We start from the raw sequence: 24,520 nt of genomic DNA on the forward strand, positions 1-24,520 counted from the left end.
CATGCATAGCACTGAGCATTGTGACCGAAGAGTTACATTTTGGTCTCCTCAGAACATAGAATTTTTCTCCACTTGGTCATGTCTCCCACGTGTCTTTGGCAGACTGTAGTTGGGCTTTGATGCAAGTTTGTTCCAACAAGGGCTTTCTTCTTGCGGGCCTCGCATATAGGGGGTAATTCCAAGTTGATCGCAGCAGGAAATTTTTTAGCAGTTGGGCAAAACCATGTGCACTGCAGGTGGGGGGCAGATATAACATGTGCAGAGAGAGTTAGATTTGGGTGTGGTGTGTTCAATCTGCAATCTAAATTGCAGTGTAAAAATAAAGCAGCCAGTATTTACCCTGCACAAAAACAAAATAACCCACCCAAATCTAACTCTCTCTGCACATGTTATATCTGCCTCCCCTGCAGTGCACATGGTTTTGCCCAACTGCTAAAAAATTTCCTGCTGCGATCAACTTGGAATTACCCCCATAACCCAATATGAAGCATGTGTGCTACTGTTGTCCCATGCCCACTAACTCCCATCTCTGTCATGGAAGATTGTAGCTCTTTACAGTTGCCATTGGCCTTTCTTAGTACAGCTCTTCTTACCGGGACATTAAGCTTTGAAGGACGGCCTGGTCTAGGCAGAGTCACAGTTGTTATACTTTTTCTCCATTGTTTTTGAGAGGGAGGGAGGGAAGAAAGGAAAATAAGAATTTACTCACCGGTAATTCTATTTCTCGTAGTCCGTAGTGGATGCTGGGGACTCCGTAAGGACCATGGGGAATAGACGGGCTCCGCAGGAGACTGGGCACACTATAAGAAAGATTTGTTACTACCTGGTGTGCACTGGCTCCTCCCTCTATGCCCCTCCTCCAGACCTCAGTTAGGATACTGTGCCCGGAAGAGCTGACACAATAAGGAAGGATTTTGAATCCCGGGTAAGACTCATACCAGCCACACCAATCACACCGTATAACTCGTGATATTAAACCCAGTTAACAGTATGAAATATAACTGAGCCTCTCAACAGATGGCTCAACAATAACCCTTTAGTTAGGCAATAACTATATACAAGTATTGCAGACAATCCGCACTTGGGATGGGCGCCCAGCATCCACTACGGACTACGAGAAATAGAATTACCGGTGAGTAAATTCTTATTTTCTCTGACGTCCTAGTGGATGCTGGGTACTCCGTAAGGACCATGGGGATTATACCAAAGCTCCCAAACGGGCGGGAGAGTGCGGATGACTCTGCAGCACCGAATGAGAGAACTCAAGGTCCTCCTCAGCCAGGGTATCAAATTTGTAGAATTTAGCAAACGTGTTTGCCCCTGACCAAGTTGCAGCTCGGCAAAGTTGTAAAGCCGAGACCCCTCGGGCAGCCGCCCAAGATGAGCCCACCTTCCTCGTGGAATGGGCTTTCACTGATTTAGGATGCGGCAATCCAGCCGCAGAATGCGCCAGCTGAATTGTGCTACAAATCCAGCGAGCAATAGTCTGCTTAGAAGCAGGAGCACCTATTTTGTTGGGTGCATACAGGATAAAAAGCGAGTCAGTTTTCCTGACTCCAGCCGTCCTGGAAACATAAATCTTCAAGGCCCTGACTACGTCCAGTAACTTGGAATCCTCCAAGTCCCTAGTAGCCGCAGGCACCACAATAGGTTGGTTCAAGTGAAAAGCTGATACCACCTTAGGGAGAAACTGGGGACGAGTCCTCAATTCTGCCCTATCCATATGGAAAATCAGATAAGGGCTTTTACATGACAAAGCCGCCAATTCTGACACACGCCTGGCCGAAGCCAAGGCCAATAACATGACCACTTAAGTGGTTCAAACCAATGTGATTTTAGGAAACTCAACACCACATTGAGATCCCAAGGTGCCACAGGAGGCACAAAAGGGGGCTGAATATGTAGCACTCCCTTTACAAAAGTCTGAACTTCAGGCAGTGAAGCCAGTTCTTTCTGGAAGAAAATCGACAGAGCCGAAATCTGGACCTTAATGGAACCTAATTTTAGGCCCATAGTCACTACTGACTGTAGGAAGTGCAGAAAACGACCCAGCTGAAATTCCTCTGTAGGGGCCTTCCTGGCCTCACACCACGCAACATATTTTCGCCAAATGCGGTGATAATGGTTTGCGGTTACTTCTTTCCTGGCTTTCATCAGCGTAGGAATGACTTCCTCCGGAATGCCCTTTTCCTTTAGGATCCGGAATTCAACCGCCATGCCGTCAAACGCAGCCGCGGTAAGTCTTGGAACAGACAGGGCCCCTGCTGTAGCAGATCCTGTCTGAGCGGTAGAGGCCATGGGTCCTCTGATAACATTTCTTGAAGTTCCGGGTACCAAGCTCTTCTTGGCCAATCCGGAACCACGAGTATCGTTCTTACTCCTCGCCTTCTTATTATTCTCAGTACCTTTGGTATGAGAGGCAGAGGAGGGAACACATAAACCGACTGGTACACCCACGGTGTCACTAGAGCGTCCACAGCTATCGCCTGAGGGTCCCTTGACCTGGCGCAATATCTCTTTAGCTTTTTGTTGAGGCGGGACGCCATCATGTCCACCTGTGGTCTTTCCCAACGGTTTACCAACAGTAGGAAGACTTCTGGATGAAGTCCCCACTCTCCCGGGTGTAGGTCGTGTCTGCTGAGGAAGTCTGCTTCCCAGTTGTCCACTCCCGGAATAAACACTGCTGACAGTGCTAGTACGTGATTTTCCGCCCATCGGAGAATCCTTGTGTCTTCTGCCATCGCCACCCTGCTTCTTGTGCCGCCCTGTCGGTTTACATGGGCGACTGCCGTGATGTTGTCTGATTGGATTAGAACCGGCTGGTTTTGAAGCAGGGGCCTTGCCTGACTTAGGGCATTGTAAATGGCCCTCAGTTCCAGAATGTTTATGTGTAGGGACGACTCCTGACTTGACCAAAGTCCCTGGAAATTTCTTCCCTGTGTGACTGCGCCTCAGCCCCGAAGGCTGGCATCCGTGGTCACCAGGACCCAGTCCTGTATGCCGAATCTGCGGCCCTCTAGAAGATGAGCACTCTGCAGCCACCACAGTAGAGACACCCTGGTCCTTGGAGACAGGGTTATCAGTTGATGCATCTGAAGATGCGATCCTGACCACTTGTCCAAGAGGTCCCACTGGAAGGTCCTTGCATGGAACCTGCCGAACGGAATTGCTTCGTATGAAGCCACCATTTTTCCCAGGACTCGTGTGCAGTGATGCACCGATACCCGTTTTGGTTTTAGGTTTCTGACTAGAGATGACAGCTCCTTGGCTTTTTCCTGCGGGAGAAACACTTTTTTCTGTTCTGTGTCCAGAATCATCCCCAGGAACAGTAAGCGTGTGGAAGGAACCAGTTGTGACTTTGGAATGTTTAGAATCCAGCCATGCTGTTGTAGCACTTCCCGAGATAGTGCTACTCCGACCAATAACTGCTCCCTGGACCTCGCCTTTATTAGGAGATCGTCCAAGTACGGGATAATTAAAACTCCCTTTTTTCGAAGGAGTATCATCATTTCTGCCATTACCTTGGTAAACACTCTCGGTGCCGTGGACAGTCCAAACGGTAGTGTCTGGAATTGGTAATGGCAATCCTGTACCACAAATCTGAGGTACTCCTGGTGAGGAAGGTAAATTGGGACATGCAGGTAAGCATCCTTGATGTCCAGGGATACCATGCGATCCCCCTCGTCCAGGCTTGCAATAACCGCCCTGAGCGATTCCATCTTGAACTTGAATCTTTTTATGTATGTGTTCAAGGATTTCAAATTTAAAATGGGTCTCACCGAACCGTCCGGTTTCGGTACCACAAACAGTGTGGAATAGTAACCCCGTCCTTGTTGAAGTAGGGGTACTTTGACTATCACCTGCTGGGAATACAGCTTGTGAATTGCCTCTAGTACAGCCTCCCTGCCCGAGGGAGTTGTCGGTAAGGCCGATTTGAGGAAACGGCGGGGGGGAGGCGCCTCGAATTCCAGCTTGTACCCCTGAGATACTACTTGAAGGATCCAGGGATCCACCCGTGAGCGAACCCACTGATCGCTGAAATTTTTGAGGCGGCCCCCCACCGTACCTGGCTCCGCCTGTGGAGCCCCACCGTCATGCGGCGGATTTGGAAGAAGCGGGGGAGGACTTTTGTTCCTGGGAACCTGCTGCGTGGTGCAGCTTTTTCCCCCTTCCTCTGCCTCTAGACAGAAAGGACCCGCCTTTTCCCCGCCTGTTTTTCTGGGGTCGAAAGGACTGTACCTGATAATACGGCGCTTTCTTAGGCTGTGAGGGGACATGGGGCAAAAATGCTGACTTCCCAGCTGTTGCTGTGGAAACAAGGTCTGAGAGACCATCCCCGAATAACTCCTCACCCTTATAAGGCAAAACTTCCATGTGCCTTTTAGAATCTGCATCCCCTGTCCACTGCCGAGTCCATAAGCCTCTCCTAGCAGAAATGGACAATGCACTTATTCTAGATGCCAGCCGGCAGATCTCCCTCTGTGCATCTCTCATGTACAAGACTGAGTCTTTTATATGCTCTACGGTTAGCAATATAGTGTCCCTGTCTAGGGTGTCAATATTTTCCGACAGGGAATCTGACCAAGCAGCAGCAGCACTGCACATCCACGCTGAAGCAATAACTGGTCTCAGTATCACACCAGTGTGTGTATATATAGACTTTAGGATAGCCTCCTGCTTTCTATCAGCAGGTTCCTTTAGGGCGGCCGTATCCGGAGACGGTAGTGCCACCTTTTTAGACAAACGTGTGAGCGCTTTATCCACCCTAGGGGGAGTTTCCCAACGTGACCTATCCCCTGGCGAGAAAGGGAACGCCATTAGTAATTTTTTTGAAATCACCAATTTTTTATCAGGGAAAGCCCACGCTTCTTCACACACTTCATTTAATTCTTCAGATGGGGGAAAAAAACTATTGGTAGTTTTTTCTCCCCAAACATAATACCCTTTTTTGAGGTACCTGGGTTCATATCAGAAATGTGTAAAACCTCTTTCATTGCCTCAATCATGCAACGAACGGCCCTAGTGGACATTAAATTTGACTCGTCGTCGTCGACACTGGTATCAGTATCCGTGTCGACATCTGTGTCTGCCATCTGAGGTAGTGGGCGTTTTATAGCCCCTGATGGCCTTTGAATTGCCTGGGCAGGCATGAGCTGAGAAGCCGGCTGTCCCGCATTTGGCATGTCGTCAAATTTTTTATGTAAGGAGTCGACACTTGCACGTAATTCCTTCCATAAGTCCATCCACTCAGGTGTCTGCCCCGCAGGGGGTGACATCACATTTATAGGCATCTGCTCCACCTCCACATAAGTCTCCTCATCAAACATGTCGACAGCCGTACCGACACACCGCACACACACACACAGGGAATGCTCTTAAAGGAGACAGGACCCCACAAAAGCCCTTTGGGGAGACAGAGAGAGAGTATGCCAGCACACACCAGAGCGCTATATAATGCAGGGACTAACTGAATTATGTCCCCTATAGCTGCTATAATATTTACTGCGCCTCAATTTTGTGCCCCCCCTCTCTTTTTTACCTTTTTCTGTAGTGTAGACTGCAGGGGAGAGTCAGGGAGCTTCCTTCCAGCGGAACTGTGAGGGAGAAATGGCGCCAGTGTGCTGAGGGAGATGGCTCCGCCCCTTTTTCGGCAGACTTTTCTCCCGCTTTTTTCTGTATTCTGGCAGGGGTAATTACCACATATATAGCCTCTGGGGCTATATATTGTGGTTATTTTGCCAGCCAAGGTGATTTTATTGCTGCTCAGGGCGCCCCCCCCCAGCGCCCTGCACCCTCAGTGACCGGAGTGTGAAGTGTGTATGAGGAGCAATGGCGCACAGCTGCAGCGCTGTGCGCTACCTTGGTGAAGACTGAAGTCTTCTGCCGCCGATTTTCCGGACCATCTTCTTGCTTCTGGCTCTGTAAGGGGGATGGCGGCGCGGCTCCGGGAACAAACACCAAGGACGGGTCCTGCGGTCGATCCCTCTGGAGCTAATGGTGTCCAGTAGCCTAAGAAGCCCAAGCTAGCTGCAAGCAGGTAGGTTCGCTTCTTCTCCCCTTAGTCCCTCGTTGCAGTGAGCCTGTTGCCAGCAGGTCTCACTGTAAAATAAAAAACCTAACATATACTTTCTTTCTAGGAGCTCAGGAGAGCCCCTAGTGTGCATCCAGCTCGGCCGGGCACAGAAATCTAACTGAGGTCTGGAGGAGGGGCATAGAGGGAGGAGCCAGTGCACACCAGGTAGTACCAAATCTTTCTTATAGTGTGCCCAGTCTCCTGCGGAGCCCGTCTATTCCCCATGGTCCTTACGGAGTCCCCAGCATCCACTAGGACGTCAGAGAAAGGAAGGTTTTTGTGTGGTACATACAGTGATATTGGACATAATTCTTCATGAGGGGGGATTACACACCTCTCTGATATCACCAAACTTTGAAAGCTACATTCCCCCATATAAGTCATTGATCAATTCTGAAACTTACCTCTCGAAGACAAGTAGACCTGGTAAAATGAATAGAAGTGAATTCCCAGTGAGAGCAGTAAGTAGACGTAGTATTCCCATTTGGGCAGCGGGTGTTGTTTCATGGAGATGCAGGAGGGAGTCTGTAAGAAAAGTATATATTATTATTTACGGTGTCCATACATATTTTTAACCAACCACTTGTATTAATGAAGGTCTCCTTCGGCTCCATGTCTTTTTGTTTATACGTTCATTTAAAGGGGAATGCTTACCTGGCAGAATAAACCTGTGAGATTCCCTTACCTAAAGAAACTGGGCCTGGGCGCAAGGAGGCTTGCCTAGTCGTAGGGAGGCAAACAGAGCGTTTGGCGTTACCTTTATGTTTTATACCTGCAAACATCCACCAGATGTTGCTTTTTAAAATCACCATTGTGCATGTGTGTGGTCTCCATTAAAATACAATACTGAACTACAGCGTAAGAACTACTTTACTGGTGCGTCTCATTACTCTACAATATGCTACAGTATGTCATACAGTATATTACAGTGTACAGACGCAAATACAGTAGTACAGTATATACAGCCGCAAAGGAACTTGATAAATCCACAGTACAGTCCATTGACATTAGGAATATGTAAACCTCCAAGTCCCGAAATCAATACATAAAAATAGTAGTGTATACAGATGCAAACGAACGCGTTACAGGTATGGTCTACTGATGTTAGGGATATGTGAGTGTCCGAATCCCATAGCCATTACGGCATAATCAAAACCAATGGGCTTATGCATCTGTCATGCGGCGACATGTCCAAGTGGTGAAGTGTGCCGCTTCCTATGCTTAGAGTACCGGGTTCGATTCCCAAAGTGCGAATGCATGTTAATTTTTTTTCAGACACTGTATTAATTTTTTCTTTTTGTATCTATTGTAATATACCTTCACATTCAATAGAAGTGTGCACACAAGTTTTACATAAAGCAGGGCAAAGCTACAGGAGCATATCTAAAATACACAGCGGCTATGAGGATAAGCGAGATCTATGCGCCATATGGTACACATACAATACTGTAGCAGGCCAGACTCGATTGAAATGGCTACCACCTGTGAGGATACGGATTCTCAGATCACTCATGTAAACATTTTAGTAAAGTGGCAACTGCCCTTTATTGTAAATATACACACACAGTACACAATAACATTATTAATTACAAGCCAGGATGGTATCTTACTTACTAAGTCCCCACAGTAGTTTAGAATTACAGTCTCCTGATGTCACATGCCAGCAGTAGTTCTGTGTCCCCTGGTCTGGGATACCAGCTCACACAGTGCCCTTTGCCACGGACAGCAACGCAATGCCTAGTCAGTGTCTCCACTCCAGAGATACATCCACTCTCTCTGTCCTTCTGTGTAGATCTCTCCCTCAGTGCACGTCCAGTAGCCTCTTGAAACCAGCGGATCCCAACAATGCTTCTAGGCCTCAGCACACTGGCAGCACTACCTTACCAGTAGCTTTCAGAAGCCAAACACATCACTCCTCTCAGGCCAGGAACTTCCATGCACTCTCTCTGCCTTTCTGTGCAGATGTCTCTCTCTTTTAAAAATCCCACCAATTCCTCTAGGTGTAGACCTGCCTTCCAGGGCTGTCCAAGACGTGGTGCTCTCTGCTTATTGGAGCTGCAGAGTAAGGGGTGGATATGGCTGGGAAAAGGCCAGGTTCATCGCAGGGTAACACCTGCTGTTGTCCTGTAACATGTCTATACATGCCTACTAAAAGAACAATGGATGCTAATTAGGTTATCCCTCCTCCAAGTATCATCAGATAGTGTCCATTCACCACCAGATTGATCCCCTTTATAGCAGACAAGGTATTCCAGCTGCTATTTGTCTGTGAAATCCTCTGGCAGATAACTATTCCTATAAACAACTACACACATTGAACACAGTATAACCAAATAAACCGCATAGTCCAAATATAACATATAAAATATAACTGTACAATATAATAACACAACACAATACAATCATATATATATATATATATATATATATATATATACACATCTTCATATGCATTCTGTACAAAACATCAGGCTAGAGATATTATTCCCTGATAAACACAAACACATACAGTATAACAGAGGGATGATGTTTCACAATAATATGTGATGTCCATTTCTATTGGGAATCCAGGCAGCATGCTGTATAGGTGATAACACAGTTCTGTCCTGTCTCTTTACACTAACGCACTGAATCCAGAAACAGGCTGGCAAAAAGTACTCCTCAAGAGCCAGCTGGGACTGCGTCCGTTACACCACCCGTGATCCCTTGCCTCATGGAAGCCCTCAGCTATGGAGCGAGCGACAGCATAGGTTTTGCAGGCTACAGGGCAATGCTGAAGGAGCATCTGAATCCCCTAGCTGAAATACACAGGGGAGATAGGGATAAGCGAGCGAGCTCTATGCACATTACAATACACCAGACTTGATTGCATAGCAAGTTGACAAAATGGCTGCTGCCCGTGACCCCTTGCTCCCCTAGGAGTCTGCTAATGTCACAGACAGTGAGGGAGGTCAGGTTACAATAAACTGACAACAACAGTACTGTATAGACATGATCTCTTGTGTAAATGGTAGTAGATCCCTTCTCATACAGTACAACACAGAATCTCTAACGTCGATTAACTACAGTACAGTGCTGTGTTGCTCAAACAGTTAGTTGCGTCAGGATACACACTTTATATTTATTGATATGTCTACGGGACCTATCTTCCCTGTGTTTTTTAGCTAGGGGATTCAGATGCTCCTTCAGCATTGCCCTGACTCTTGCAAATTTGATGCCGTCGCTGGCTCCAGAGCTGAGGGCTTCCGAGAGGAGCAGGGTCATGGGCGGCAGCCACGTTGTCAACATGCTATGCGATTGAATCTGGTGTATCGTAATGTGCATTATCCCTTTTGCTCCTGTGTAATATAACTAGGGTATTGAGACGCTCCTTCAGCATTGTCCTGACTTTTGCAAAACTGATGCCATCTCTGGCTCCATAGCTGAGGGCTTACATAACAGGAAATTTAAAAAGTGTCAGGAAAAAACAAACATGCACTCGCACTGTTGGAATCGAACCCGGGACTCTTAGCATGGGAAGCGGCACACTTCACCACTTGGGCACGACGCCTCATGATAAATAGACTGGCTCATGTGTAAATGTACTGTAAGCAGTGATCCCTCCCCATTGGTGTTCGTGTATGCCATTAAAAGGACTTGGACGCTCATATTTCAGAACACAGTACATACTTTTACGTCAATCAACTACATTATTGCTTTTACACATTAGTTGCGTATGCTCTGTATATGGGACTTGGACGCTCACATACAGCAACATGGCAATGGATAAGTGTTTTAACACGTTTGTTTGCGTCGGTGTAAACTATTTTTTTTTTATTGACTCTCCGTCTGGCCATTGGTCTGTGTGTACAGTATACAGCACATTAACATTACAGATGTCACTGACCCTTTGCCAGAGCTTGTAGATCAATCTGCCGCTATTCGCTCTAAAGTACTGGATTAGTGGAGCATTAGCCACCCAGTGGTAGAGATGTCTCTTGCATGCTGAGTATGTAGTCGTGCCTCAACGTGCCTGTCTGTGCATAAACTCAGCAACCTAAGCTATCGCCTAGGTGTGACTAAACCTCCGTTTAGGCGGAGAAACAGCAAAGATAACGGAGGCTCCATCTGTACACCTACTGAAATACACAAAGGGCCAAATGTAAGAGCCCACGATTTGTGGGAGCAAGAACGATTTAAAGCGCAAATTAATTTAAAGGCAAAACCCGGTTAGTTTTGCTTTTAGAATAATTGCTGCTTTAAATCTAGTGACTATCTCATTGGAATTGTGCCGGCTGAAGCAAATAGTGGGCTATTACATTAGGCCTTAGCTGTAGAAGTACTGCCGTATCCATTATGTGCTTTGTCTACTAGCGTCCCCTTGGCATTCTGGAGTCTTACAATCACAAATGGGAGGCAGTTTTGATGGAACTTTTTTATACAGTGAAATAGGGAATATTGAAGAGAGAGAACACAAATGCAGGCAAACTGCTTAGCGGGCACATCCAGCATGATGACAGTTGTCTTAGCACTCCTGCCTAACTGCTCTCACCGTTGCGGCTCCCTCCTGAGATTATGATTGGTTGCTGATTGATTTCACATCACACAGGATACATACATTTATCAAGTTTAATGCCTGGATAGTGACACTAGATAGTCTTATGTAAGTTGGTTTATACAGACATCATAAATCTGCTTGGTTTATTTTGCTTTGCAAAATTGTATGTTCGGACACCGAGTTAGAACCAAAATATAACTACAATTAAAACCAGTAATGAAGAAAAATAGCAGAGCAAACTAGATACAATTAGAGATACATGGGGAAATTCAATTGTTTTATGCACCAGCAGCCACTTGATGGTGCCCGACGGAGCAATTCAATTGTTGCTCTGTTTGGGCGCAAAAAGCAGCCGGCATTTCAGCTCGCCGTCCCCAGTGCTGGCAAGCTGAAATGAGTGAAGTGACCTTTTTGGGTGCCCAAACAGCACTTTTCTTGTCACGCCCAGCACTTGTTTTATGGGCGCAATCAACACACACATAAGAACAATTGAATTGCGCCCAGTGATGTCCCGTCACTTTAGATGGGCGCAGCCAGGTAGTAAAACATTTGAATTCCCCCTATTGCTATCAGCCAAAAACAGATTAATTTAACAGACGAGAAAAAGGGTCTCTAACTGAATAAAAGCTCCTTGTATATACATCCATACAAACACTCAACTATCAATTGGCGGTACTCAGGAGCTTAGTAGAAAATCTAAAGCTGTATACACACTAGGCGATATGTCGTGCGATTTGGTGGATCAGACCATCATATAGGGCACATTGTCTAGGGTGTACCCACTACAGCACAATCCCGTGGGTCGTTTGCTGGCTCGCCCCGTTGAGCATGCTGCAAGCCCGATGGGACGATCCTGGCAATGCCCAGATGCAGGGGAATGAGGGATATATTGTCCAGTCTGCACAGCAAGACCAATATATAGTTATATCGGTCGTGCCATCGGCCGGGTACACACATCATTTAGGGGGTGATTCCTAGTTGATTGCTAGCTGCATTTGTTCGCTGTGCAGCGATCGTGCAAAAAAAACGGCAGTTCTGCGTATGTAGCGCAATGCGCACGCGCGACATACGAGTACAACGACCAATGTAGTTTTACACAGGGTCTAGCGATGCATTTCAGTCGCACTGGCTGCCGCAGAGTGATTGACATGAAGTGGGCGTTTCTGGGTGGCAACTGACCGTTTTTCAGGGAGTGTTTGGAAAAACGTAGGCGTGGCTGGAAAAACGCAGGCGTGGCTGGAAAAACGCAGGCGTGGCTGGACGAACGCAGGCGTGGCTGGACGAACGCAGGCGTGGCTGGACGAACGCAGGCGTGGCTGGACGAACGCAGGGCGTGTTTGTGACATCAAATCTGGAACAGAATGGTCTGAAGTGATTGCAAGCGCTGAGTAGGTTTTGAGCTACTCTGAAACTGCACAAAATAAATTTGTAGCTGCTCTGCGATAGAACCGTTGGCACTTCTGCTAAGCTAAAATACACTCCCAGTGGACAGCGGCTTAGTGTTTGCACGGCTGCTAAAAACTGCTAGCGAGCGATCAACTCAGAATGACCCCCTTAGTGTGTACAGATGTGTCCTCGTACATCTTTGCTGGAATCACAAAAAATAGCCCTTGGAGTCGCGCCATGCCGTGGTGGGACTAGGTAGCGCGAGCGTCTTTTTTGCCGTTTTTTCTGCAAAAATGCGTCTTAGATGCACAGTAGTCCAATAGGACGCACAAGCTTCTGCCTATATTCTGTGTGTAATACAGTCGCAATTACACACAGAATATAGACATGCAGCATATCATTTTAATCAGTAGAAGACGCATGTTCGCTGAAAAAAATGCAAAAAAAGACGCTACCGAGTCACATGACACTCACGCGTTATGTGTAACGTGATTTGTAGCACATTAAGCAAAGATGTAAGAGGACACATCAGTACCTGGCTTTAGGCTTCGGAAGTTGTTCCACGCAGAGAACCCAATATGCTGCATTCTCATTTTTAGCTGCCTCCAGGAGATGCACTTTAATGGAAAAAAGTAAATGACAGAGAGAAATGAATAAATGACTGTACATGTTCCCCTACCAGGCAGTGAGCAGCTGTACTGAGTGCAGCGTGTACATCTAATGGTGGCTGCCAGGTCTGTGACACCAAGGTGCTTAATCCTGCATGACAAGTGCCAGCAAGAGAATGTAACTGAATTAAGTCCACAAGATGGAAAACAGGTAGAAAAGATGGAGATGGGGAAAGGGATTCGGCATACAAATGAAGTGGAAAATGTGTAGGTGTGGGAGAGAATGGAACAGTAGGATGACATGAGTGGGATGGGTGCAGCAGGAAGGAAACACACTGCAGCAGGTTAGACTGAAAATAAACAGTGCCACAGTATGGACTATGGACAAGAAAATAACGGGGTTTCATCAAGATCTGGGAAGTAACATGATCTCTTCCTAAGTTTTCTCTGTGGGGCAATTAAACTAAAAGTAATGGCTGCGAGTTGCCGTCTTCCTGAACGCTTCCTCAGAACTCACAGAAACCACACACATTTTGCTTTGCAGTCCAGGGAGGTGCCCAGTAACAATTGCCGCATGGCTCTAACGTAATTCTCGCCAATGTGCAGGTCCGGCCAGAGGCATTGAAAACCTTGGATGAGTGACATTACGCCACTCACTCAGCATTTTGGGGGCCCCCTAGTTATAACAGGCGTTAGAGTATGTGAAGTGGTTGTAGTTTATGTAACAATCTCTGGGAAATATACACTAGGCAGTAAAAGCGGAGGTGCTTTCTTACTGCTATCAGTATCTGTTTATGCTCCCTATTGTGTCCCTGCTGTGATGTTCTGCAGACATTATTATGCTGGTACTGTATATACCGAGGGAAGTAGTTACAATACCGCTAGTCATGATCCAGGACATCACAATGGGGACACCGGAATCCTGACTAGCGGTGAAATACCACCCAGGGCCACAGGCTTTTCTCCCTTTATGGGTGTGCACGACACCCATAGAGGGAGAATATAACAGCGAGCCTGGAAGGGGCTTGCTAGCGCTCACCCCCCCTGCCGGCATACCAGTGACCACGATCCTACTGTCAGTATACCGATGGCCGGGATCCTGGCCACTGGTTTTTCTAACTGATCCCTACACCGAATATGTTCTTGTTACTCAAGGGCATCCAACTTTCCACATTTCCAAAGTCAATTTACAGATCAGGGCACCTAACAAAAAACAGAATAAGAAGAAATTTAGCAAAACGGATGTTTTCTGTGCGCTAAAACATATTCTGTAATTGCATCAACACATAACGGCTTAGCACTTGTATTAAATGCCCTTATTTATCAATGAGTGATAAATTTCACTGTTAGTGATAAATTTGCCCAGCCAACCAGCTCCTGTCATTTTTCAAACACAGCCTGTGACATGGAAGTTAGGAGCTGATTGGCTGGTGAAATTTATCACTCACCGTGAAATGTATCACTCATTGATAAATAAGGGCATAAGTTTGCACCTGCTAAAGCTATACTGCATAAACGGTGACACAGTTCCTCTTCCTATGCACTGGGCCTGTGTGAGCTGGTTAGGCCGCACGTGCAGGCTAAACAAACTTGGGTTATTCGAACTGCGCCAGCACAAGCTGGTAACAATGGAAAAATTAGTGATATCTCTGTTTAGCCATCAGTAAATCTGGAGCAAGTGAGTTAACACAGCTTGTTAAATCTACCCCTACCTATGAATAGATTATCATAAGGACCTAGAGTTAGGGAGGCCAATCCCGGGATCGGCGGGATCCCGGGATTTGGGCCCAAAAATGCCGGGATTTGAATCCCGGGATTGGAGCATCCAATCCCGGGATTCACGGGATTACACTGCGCATGTGCGGGAGGGAGGGTGTGTAAGTAATACTACTTACAATTAGGCGGGCGGCAGCCATAGACAAACGCTCAACGCGGCGGCACTTCAAATGTGGCGCCAGCCAATCAGAGCTGGCGGACCGGCAGCCAATCAGGGAAGCTGCCGCAGCAGCGGCAGCCAATCAGGAGCGACTGCTGCAGCCGCTTCCCTGATTGGCTGCCGGTCCGCCAGCTCTGGTTGGCTGCCGGTCCGCCAGCTCTGGTTGGCTGGCGGCCGGCGCTTCATTTGAAATGCCGCCACGTTCAGTGTGTCCATGGCTGCCGCCCACCTAATAGTAAGTGGTATTACTTGCATCCAGCCTCCCTCCTGCGCCGCTACCAACCCTCCCCGCTAACTACACCCTCCCGCACCGCTAACTACACCCTCCCGCACCGCTACCTACACCCTCCCGCACCGCTACCTACACCCTCCCGCACCGCTACCTACACCCTCCCACACCGCTACCTACACCCTCCCGCACCGCTACCTACCCTCCAGCGCTGCTCCCTACACCCTTCTTCACTGATCCCTACTGCAATCCCGGGATCCCGGGAATCCCGGGATTGAGCGTTTTTCAATCCCGAATCCCGGGATTGAAAAAACGGCCCGGGATTGGCCTCCCTACCTACAGTATAAGGATGGAGTGGATTTTATAATATAGCAAACTTTAGGTCATATTGATAACTAGTATTTGACCATTATCAACACACTTTATCAAAACACTCAAACGCATATATCCTCTAGTAACATTTGAATAATAATAATAATAATAATAATTTTATTTATATAGCGCTCTTTCTCCAACAGGACTCAAGGCGCTAATTAACTAGAATACAGTACAATGAACTCACAAATCTGCTTTCACATTACATCTATGAACTATTGTGTAGCTTAAAAAGAAAAATCAGACTTCGGTATCCAACGTCTTCAAAAGCAGTGCTGAAGTGCTTACTGCTAAAGTCATCTTATTATTACAAGAAATACTTCTAGTCTACAAAATAATTTACTGTACTGTATTTCAATTTGGCACCATCTAGTGTTGGTTTTTTAAATCTTCACGATTACCTTTTTAATGTTTCATATTCCAACCTATTATAGGTATTGGCTAAATTGTACAGCACTTACATGCCTAAAATCTATGCGGGTGAAAAAGTCCAAAAAACAAAACAAAAACACATATAATTATGTGCCAATAGTCATGTGAGTCAGCTTGAAAACCAGCTACTTTGCTCATTTGAAGGCAATGAGATTTATCGGAGATCAAACGGGACATGATAGTGGGTGCCCGGCGTATGGGACATTCCAATTCTGAAGCGCAGCAGACAATCAACATTCTTCGATCTACGGTGTCATGTGTGTATACCTGATGGAAGGCATTTCCACCCACCGTGGACAGGGCAGTGGTCGACCACGGGTGCTTAATAATCATGACCAGTGGCATGTGGCCAGCATAGTCCGAGGTAACAGACAAGCAACACTGGCTCAAATAACATCCACATTCAATGTAGGATGTACCAGATGCATATCCAGCAGGTCAGTGCAGCTCTAGGACACTGGACACATAGCCTTGTTTGAGCTTGTTATGTCGCTAATTGGACCCTGGAGTAACGGCAACATGTGACGTGTGTTCCAATGAGTCACGATTCCAGTTGCTAAGGGCTGATGGTAAGTTCAAGTGCGGGACACATATGCCATGAGGCCTGGACCCCAGTTGTCAACATGCACCATGCAGGCTTGTTGTGGTTCCGTAATGGTGTGGGGTTTCACAAGGCATGGGTTTGGGTCAATGGTCCTTCTGAACACGTTACATGAACGTAACTGCTACATTACAGTGCTTGGCGACCATTTGTAGCTATTCATGAACTTTGTGCACACTCGCCACAATGGAATATTGGAATATTCACCATGTCATCAGTCCCAAGTTGTCCAGAATTAATTCAAGGAGCACTCTGGAGAGTTCCAACGAATGGTATAGCCACCACGTTCGCCCGACATGAACCCAATCGAGCATTTATGGAATGTGGTGTAGAGGTCCATTCGCACCCAAGATCCTGCACCTACATATAGGGAGCTGTGGGAAGCTATCCAGACGGCATGGACCAACATCTTTCCAGAGGTCTTCCATTCACTTTTGGAATCAATGCAACGTCGAGTTCCAGCACTTCGCAAGTGAGGGTCCTTCATGATCCTAGGTACCTATCCCATGACTTTTGGCACTTCAGTGTACGTAAGGGGTGTGCAATAAGTTCCTGGATGCACAACAAGTATTATAATTATAAAGTGAACATTACATTTTTTCAAAGTACTTGCCAGATGAACCTATGCAAAGTTGCATATGCTCAACCCCTTGGTGAAGCAGCTTGACTAGTCCAAAGCAGGTATGTCTTCTACATGCTGGATGAAGGTCTCAACTGCAGCTTCTGGTGACTCAAAACGAATCCCACACATCTTGCGCTTGATTTGTGGGAATACAAAGAAGTCGCAGGGGCCCAGGTCTGGACTGTACAGGACAGGACCAAGCTTCTGGATGCGTTCAGGGGCCAGAAAATCTACCACTTTCCTGGCCTTGTGTACAGCTGCATTGTCGTGACGGATAAGGACATCACAAGTGTGAATTCTTGGACTGCACCTGGAAATGGCATCTATAGCACTTGCAGCAGGCATTAGTTGGCGTACCAGTCCCAAGTGATAGTGAACCGCTGCACAAGTGATACAGAGACTACATGACTAGTCTTGTGCCAGAAGAACAGACACCATTTGCTTGGCGACACTGCGCTCTCTTCGAAACTTCAGTGGCATCACACCTCTAACTAGGGTCCACTGTGCCAACGGCTGTTTGGCAGTTGGTCGAGACTGTAGATCCATACAGAGTTTGTACGACCGCCACCAAACCTGGCCAGCATGTGTGGCACCATGTCACCCAAGCCTCCTGCTTTCAAGTCAGCTGATTGGGCACCCATGCTGACTTCTTCGGTGTGCAGTGCTACTTATATACGGTTCTGTGCATTGACATTTCACAAGAACTTTAGTCAGAAATTACAGTTCACAACCAATCAGCTTGTGCACACCCCTCGCATTATGGGCCTAATTCAAGGTTGATTGCAAAAGCAAAATCTTCCTCTAATGGGAATAACCATGTTGCACTGCAGGGGGGCAGATATAACCTTTGCAGAGAGAGTTAGATTTGGGTGGGTTATATTGTTTCTGTGCAGGGTAAATATTGGCTGCTTTATTTGTACACTGCAATTTAGATTTAAGTTTGAACACATCCCACCCAAATCTTAAGGTGCATACAAACGGTGCAAAGTGTGCTTACGATTTTAACTACATAGACAAAATCATAGGGAAAGTTAGTGCAAATCGCACTAAGGCCCTCATTCCGAGTTGATCGCTAGCTGCTTTCGTTCGCAGCGTGGCGATTAGGTGAAAAAGCGGCATTTCTGCGCATGCGTACAGGCCGCAGTACGCATGCGAGAAGTACTTTCACACAAAACTATGCAGTTTTACACAAGGTATAGCGACGCTTTTCTGTCGCTCTGTTGATCGGTGAGCGATTGACAGGAAGTGGCTGTTTCTGGGAGGTAACTGACCGTTTTCTGGGAGTGTGCTAAAAAAACACAGGCGTGTCAGGTAAAAACGCAGGCGTGCCTGGGGAAACGGGGGAGTGGCTGGCCGAACGCAGGGCATTTGTGAGGTCAAAGCAGGAACTAAACTGACTGAAGTGATCGCAAGGTAGGAGTAGGTTTTGAGCTGCTCAGAAACTGCATGAAAATTTTTACGAGCAGTTCTGCTAACCTTTCGTTCGCACTTCAGCTAAGCTAAGATACTCCCAGAGAGCGGCGGCTTAGCGTGTGCACTGCTGCTAAAAGCAGCTAGCGAGAGATCAACTCGGAAAGAGGGCCTATGTGTACACAGCTTGCGATACCGCTGCATGCTCCCGTGGGGTCGGTAACGCAAGAAAAGATAAACTGCGCAGGCAAGTCAATCTTGACGATATTGTGTACAATCTAGTACATAGTATAGTCACACCTTGCACTTAGTCAAAATCTCATATAGTCAAAATCTCAAGTAAAGATAGTCAATGTCGGTGGTTCAGGGCTTCGGAAAGATCAGGGGAAATCGCAAAGTCAAAATCGGAGATAGTCAATTTCTCACCGTGTGTATGCACCTTAACTCTCTCTGCACATGTTATATCTGCCCCACCTGCAGTGCACATGGTTTTGCCCATTAGGGGAAGATTTTGCTTTTGCAATCAACACTGATTTAGGCCCTATCTATCTAACTCTATATACTGTAAAAATTATACACTGCTCAAAAAAATAAAAGGAACACTTAAACAACACAATGTAACTCCAAGTCAATCACACTTCTGTGAAATCAAACTGGACAATTAGGAAGCAACACTGATTGACAATCAATTTCACATGCTGTTGTGCAAATGGAATAGACAACAGGTGGAAATTATAGGCAATTAGCAAGACACCCCAATAAAGGAGTTGTTCTGCAGGTGGTGACCACAGACCACTTCTCAACTCCTATGCTTTCTGGCTGATGTTTTAGTCACTTTTGAAAGCTGGCGGTGCTTTCACTCTAGTGGTAGCATGAGACGGAGTCTACAACCCAAACAAGTGGCTCAGGTAGTGCAGCTCATCCAGGATGGCAGATCAATGCGAGCTGTGGCAAGAAGGTTTGCTGTGTCTGTCAGCGTAGTGTCCAGAGCATGGAGGCGCTACCAGGAGACAGGCCAGTACATCAGGAGACGTGGAGGAGGCCGTAGGAGGGCAACAACCCAGCAGCAGGACCGCTACCTCCGCCTTTGTGCAAGGAGGAACAGGAGGAGCACTGCCAGAGCCCTGCAAAATGACCTCCAGCAAGCCACAAATGTGCATGTGTCTACTCAAACGATCAGAAACAGACTCCATGAGGGTGGTATGAGGGCCCGACGTCCACAGGTGCTTACAGACCAACACCGTGCAGGACGTTTGGCATTTGCCAAAGAACACCAAGATTGGCAAATTCGCCACTGGCGCCCTGTGCTATTCACAGATGAAAACAGGTTCTCACTGAGCACATGTGACAGAAGTGACAGAGTCTGGAGACGCCAAGGAGAACATTCTGCTGCCTGCAACATCCTCCAGCATGACCGGTTTGGCAGTGGGTTAGTAATGGTGTGGGGTGGCATTTCTTTGGGGGGCCGCACAGCCCTCCATGTGCTCGCCATTAGGTACCGAGATGAGATCCTCAGACCCCTTGTGAGACCATATGCTGGAGCGGTTGGCCCTGGTTTCCTCCTAATGCAAGACAATGCTAGACCTCATGTGGCTGGAGTGTGTCAGCAGTTCCTGCAAGACGAAGGCATTGACGCTATGGACTGGCCCGCCCGTTCCCCAGACCTGAATTCAATTGAGCACATCTGGGACATCATGTCTCGCTCCATCCACCAACGCCACGTTGCACCACAGACTGTCCAGGAGTTGGCAGATGCTTTACTCCAGGCCTGGGAGGAGATCCCTCAGGAGACCATCCGCCACCACATCAGGAGCATGCCCAGGCGTTGTAGGGTGGTCATACAGGCACGTGGAGGCCACACACACTAATGAGCCTCATTTTGACTTGTTTTAAGGACATTACATAAAAGTTGGATCAGCCTGTACTGTGTTATTCCACTTTAATTTTGAGTGCGACTCCAAATCCAGACCTCCATGGGTTAATAAATTTGATTTCCATTGATAATTTTTGTGTGAATTTGTTGTCAGCACATTCAACTATGTAAAGAACAAAGTATTTAATAAGAATATTTCATTCATTCAGATCTAGGATGTGTTATTTTAGTGTTCCCTTTATTTTTTTGAGCAGTATATTATAATAAGATTTTAAACCTACCGGTAAATCTTTTTCTCCTAGTCCGTAGAGGATGCTGGGGACTCCGTAAGGACCATGGGGTATAGACGGGCTCCGCAGGAGACATGGGCACTATAAAGAACTTTAGAATGGGTGTGCACTGGCTCCTCCCTCTATGCCCCTCCTCCAGACCTCAGTTAGAAAAACTGTGCCCAGAGGAGATGGACAATACGAGGAAAGGATTTTGTTAATCTAAGGGCAAGATTCATACCAGCCCACACCATCCACACCGTATAACCTGGAATATACGCAACCAGTTAACAGTATGAACAAAATAGTATCAGCTAAAGACTGATCTCAACTGTAACATAACCCTTATGTAAGCAGCAACTATATACAAACCTTGCAGATTTTGTCCGCACTGGGACGGGCGCCCAGCATCCTCTACGGACTAGGAGAAAAAGATTTACAGGTAGGTTTAAAATCTTATTTTCTCTTACGTCTTAGAGGATGCTGGGGACTCCGTAAGGACCATGGGCTTTATACCAAAGCTCCAGACCGGGCGGGAGAGTGCGGACGACTCTGCAGCACCGATTGAGCAAACGCAGGGTCCTCATCAGCCAGGGTATCAAACTTATAGAACTTTGCAAAAGTATTTGAACCCGACCAGGTAGCTGCTCGGCAAAGCTGTAAAGCCGAGACGCCTCGGGCAGCCGCCCAAGAAGAGCCCACCTTCCTAGTGGAATGGGCCTTTACCGAATTTGGTAACGGCAATCCTGCCGTAGAATGAACCTGCTGAATCGTGTTACAGATCCAGCGAGCAATAGTCTGCTTCGAAGCAGGAGCGCCAACTTTGTTGGCTGCATACAGGACAAACAGTGCTTCTGTTTTCCTAACCCGAGCCGTCCTGGCTACATAGATTTTTAAGGCCCTGACTACATCCAGGGACTTGGAATCCTCCAAGTCACCCGTAGCCACAGGCACCACAATAGGTTGGTTCATATGAAATGAAGAAACCACCTTAGGCAAAAATTGAGGACGAGTTCTCAACTCTGCTCTATCCACATGGAAAATCAAATAGGGGCTCTTGTGAGACAAAGCCGCCAATTTGGACACCCGCCTTGCAGATGCCAAGGCCAACCACATAACCACCTTCCAAGTGAGAAATTTTTATTCAACAGTTTGAAGAGGTTCAAACCAGTGAGACTTCAGGAACCGTAACACCACGTTAAGGTCCCATGGTGCCACTGGGGGCACAAAAGGAGGCTGGATGTGCAGCACTCAGTTTACAAAAGTCTGGACTTCTGGGAGAGAAGCCAATTCCTTCTGAAAGAAAATAGACAGGGCCGAAATCTGTACCTTAATGGAGCCTAATTTTAGGCCCATATCCACTCCTGTCTGTAGAAAGTCGAGAAAACGGCCCAGATGGAAATCTTCCGTAGGAGCATTCTTGGCTTCACACCAAGATACATACTTCCTCCAGATACGGTGATAATGTTTCGCCGTCACCTCCTTCCTAGCCTTTATCAGAGTAGGGATGACTTCCTCCGGAATACCTTTCCCAGCTAGGATTCGGTGTTCAACCGCCATGCCGTCAAACGTAACCGCGGTAAGTCTTGGAACACGCAGGCCCCCTGATGCAAAAGGTCCTCCCTGAGAGGAAGAGGCCACGGATCTTCTGTGAGCATCTCCTGAAGATCTGAATACCAGGCCCTTCGAGGCCAATCTGGAACAATGAGTATTGTTTTCACTCCTTTTTGTCTTATGATTCTCAATATTTTTGAGATGAGAGGAAGAGGGGGGGGGAACACATAGACCGACTGAAACACCCAAGGTGTCATCAAGGTGTCCACTGCTACTGCCCGAGGGTCCCTTGACCTGGCACAATACCTCCGAAGCTTCTTGTTGAGGCGGGACGCCATCATGTCTATGTGAGGAATTCCCTAAAGACTTGTTATCTCTGCAAAAACTTCTTGATGAAGTCCCCACTCTCCTGGATGGAAATCGTGTCTGCTGAGGAAGTCTGGTTCCCAGTTGTCCACTCCCGGAATGAAGACCGCTGACAGAGCGCTTACGTGATTTTCCGCCCAGCGAAGAATCCTGGTGGCTTCCGCCATTGCCACTCTGCTCCTTGTCGCGCCTTGGCGGTTTACATGAGCCACGGCTGTGACGTTGTCTGATTGAATCAGAACCAGTAGGTCGCGAATAAGCTTCGAGTACTCGAGAATAAGCCGACTTTTTCAGCACTTTTTTTTGTGCTGAAAAAGCCACCTCGGCTTATACTCGAGTCAGTTGCAGTGCAGTGTGACAGGCAGAGCAGTGTGAAGGAGGGACACGGAGCGCACAGCGCGCGCCTCTCCTGTGTAACTCCTGCATCTCCGGCGGCAGCGGCGGGTCCATTAAAGGAAGTACCCGTTCGTGACCTCTGATCACGAACCGGCACTTCCTTTAATAGACCCGCTACGGCCGCTGGAGATGCAGGAGGGACACAGGAGAGGCGCGCGCTGTGCGCTCCGTGTCCCTCCTTCAGAAGACAGCGCGGGATCGACGGAGGGGTAAGTAACAGGCACTGGGGGAGGGGGCATAAGTGGCAGCATGAGGGGCATATCTGGCAGCATGAGGGGCAGCATGAAGGCATATCTGGCAGCATGAGGGGCATATCTGGCAGCATGAGGGGCATATCTGGCAGCATGAGGGGCATATCTGGCACAGTGGGGCATATGTGGCAGCATGAGGGCATATCTGGCACTGTGGGGCATATTTGGCAGCATGAGGGCATATTTGGCAGCATGAGGGCATATCTGGCACATCAGGCACTGTGGGGCACATCTGGCAGTATGAGGGCATATCTGGCACTGTGGGGGCATATCTGGCAGTATGAGGGCATATCTGGCACTGAGGGCTGTGTACGGCTAGAGCTGCATTTCCCACCCTAGGCTTATACTCGAGTCAATAAGTTTTCCCAGGTTTTTGTGGTAGAATTAGGTGCCTCGGCTTATATTCGGGTCTACTTATACTCGAGTATATACGGTAGTTATAAGGAGACCGTTCCCCAATAAGGCCCTTTGGAGAGACAGAGAGAGAGTATGCCAGCACACACCCAGCGCCAACTGACACTGGAAACAATTTCCCAGATAATATAGCGCTTTTATATATAATTAACTGTGTAATACACTCACTGCGCCTTACAAGTGCCCCCCCCCACCCCCTCTTTTCAGCCCTGTGTCACCGTGTTCAGCAGGGGAGAGACCGGGGAGCCAGCTTCTCTGCAGTGCTCTGTGGAGAAAATGGCGCTGGTTAGTGCTGAGGGACCAAGCTCCGCCCCCTCCAGCGGCGGGCTTCGGTCCCGCTCAAATGTATAAAACTGGCGGGAGATTTTTATAATTACTGCCTCCGCAGCCTATATACATATAAATGCCAGACTTAGAGGTTTATATTGCTGCCCAGGGCGCCCCCCCCTGCGCCCTGCACCATCAGTGCCTGCTAGTGTGTGTTTTGTGTGGGAGCAATGGCGCGCAGCGTTACCGCTGCGCACTTACCTCAGGGAAGATCTGAAGTCTTCTGCCGCCTTAGAAGTCTTCTTTTCTTCTTATACTCACCCGGCTTCTATCTTCCGGCTCTGTGAGGAGGAGGACGGCGGCGCGGCTCTGGGACGAACGGCGAGGGGAGACCTGCGTTCCGACTCCCTCTGGAGCTAATGGTGTCCAGTAGCCTAAGAAGCAGAGCCTATCACTTAAGTAGGTCTGCTTCTCTCCCCTCAGTCCCACGATGCAGGGAGCCTGTTGCCAGCAGTGCTCCCTGAAAATAAAAAACCTAACAAAATTCTTTTTCAGAGAAACTCAGGAGAGCTCCCCTGTAATGCACCCAATCTCCTCTGGGCACAGGATCTAACGGAGGTCTGGAGGAGGGGCATAGAGGGAGGAGTCAGTGCACACCCATTCTAAAGTTCTTTATAGTGCCCATGTCTCCTGCGGAGCCCATCTATACCCCATGGTCCTTACGGAGTCCCCAGCATCCTCTAGGACGTAAGAGAGAGAGAGAGATAGAGATATATATATATATATATATATATATATATATATATATATATAGGGCAAAGAACGGTGTACAGGTGCGCTGGTCAGTCTTTAATTAATGGTTTGCAGTCCACAGGTAATTCCACACCTTGGCTGTTAACACTGGTGAACCACCACCGCTGC

General features: G+C 47.6%; 1 protein-coding gene across 10 annotated transcripts in view; it reads right to left on the reverse strand.

Annotated features, from left to right (window-relative positions):
- HHAT (hedgehog acyltransferase) overlaps positions 1 to 24,520 on the reverse strand; it is a 1,065,929-nt gene that overhangs the window by 942,188 nt on the left and 99,221 nt on the right. For 8 of the 10 annotated variants that reach the window (XM_063918275.1, XM_063918278.1, XM_063918281.1 and 5 more), the window contains one exon: positions 6,478 to 6,598. In XM_063918275.1, the coding sequence (XP_063774345.1) occupies positions 6,478 to 6,580 (103 nt within the window). In that variant the 5' untranslated portion in view covers positions 6,581 to 6,598. Of the gene's footprint in view, positions 1 to 593; positions 655 to 6,477; positions 6,599 to 12,531; positions 12,614 to 24,520 lie in introns of those variants that run through there. The other 2 variants (XM_063918276.1, XM_063918282.1) reach the window with 2 other exon arrangements.

This window comes from Pseudophryne corroboree, chromosome 4 (assembly GCF_028390025.1).
Source record: "Pseudophryne corroboree isolate aPseCor3 chromosome 4, aPseCor3.hap2, whole genome shotgun sequence".
Classification (NCBI taxonomy): domain Eukaryota; kingdom Metazoa; phylum Chordata; class Amphibia; order Anura; family Myobatrachidae; genus Pseudophryne; species Pseudophryne corroboree.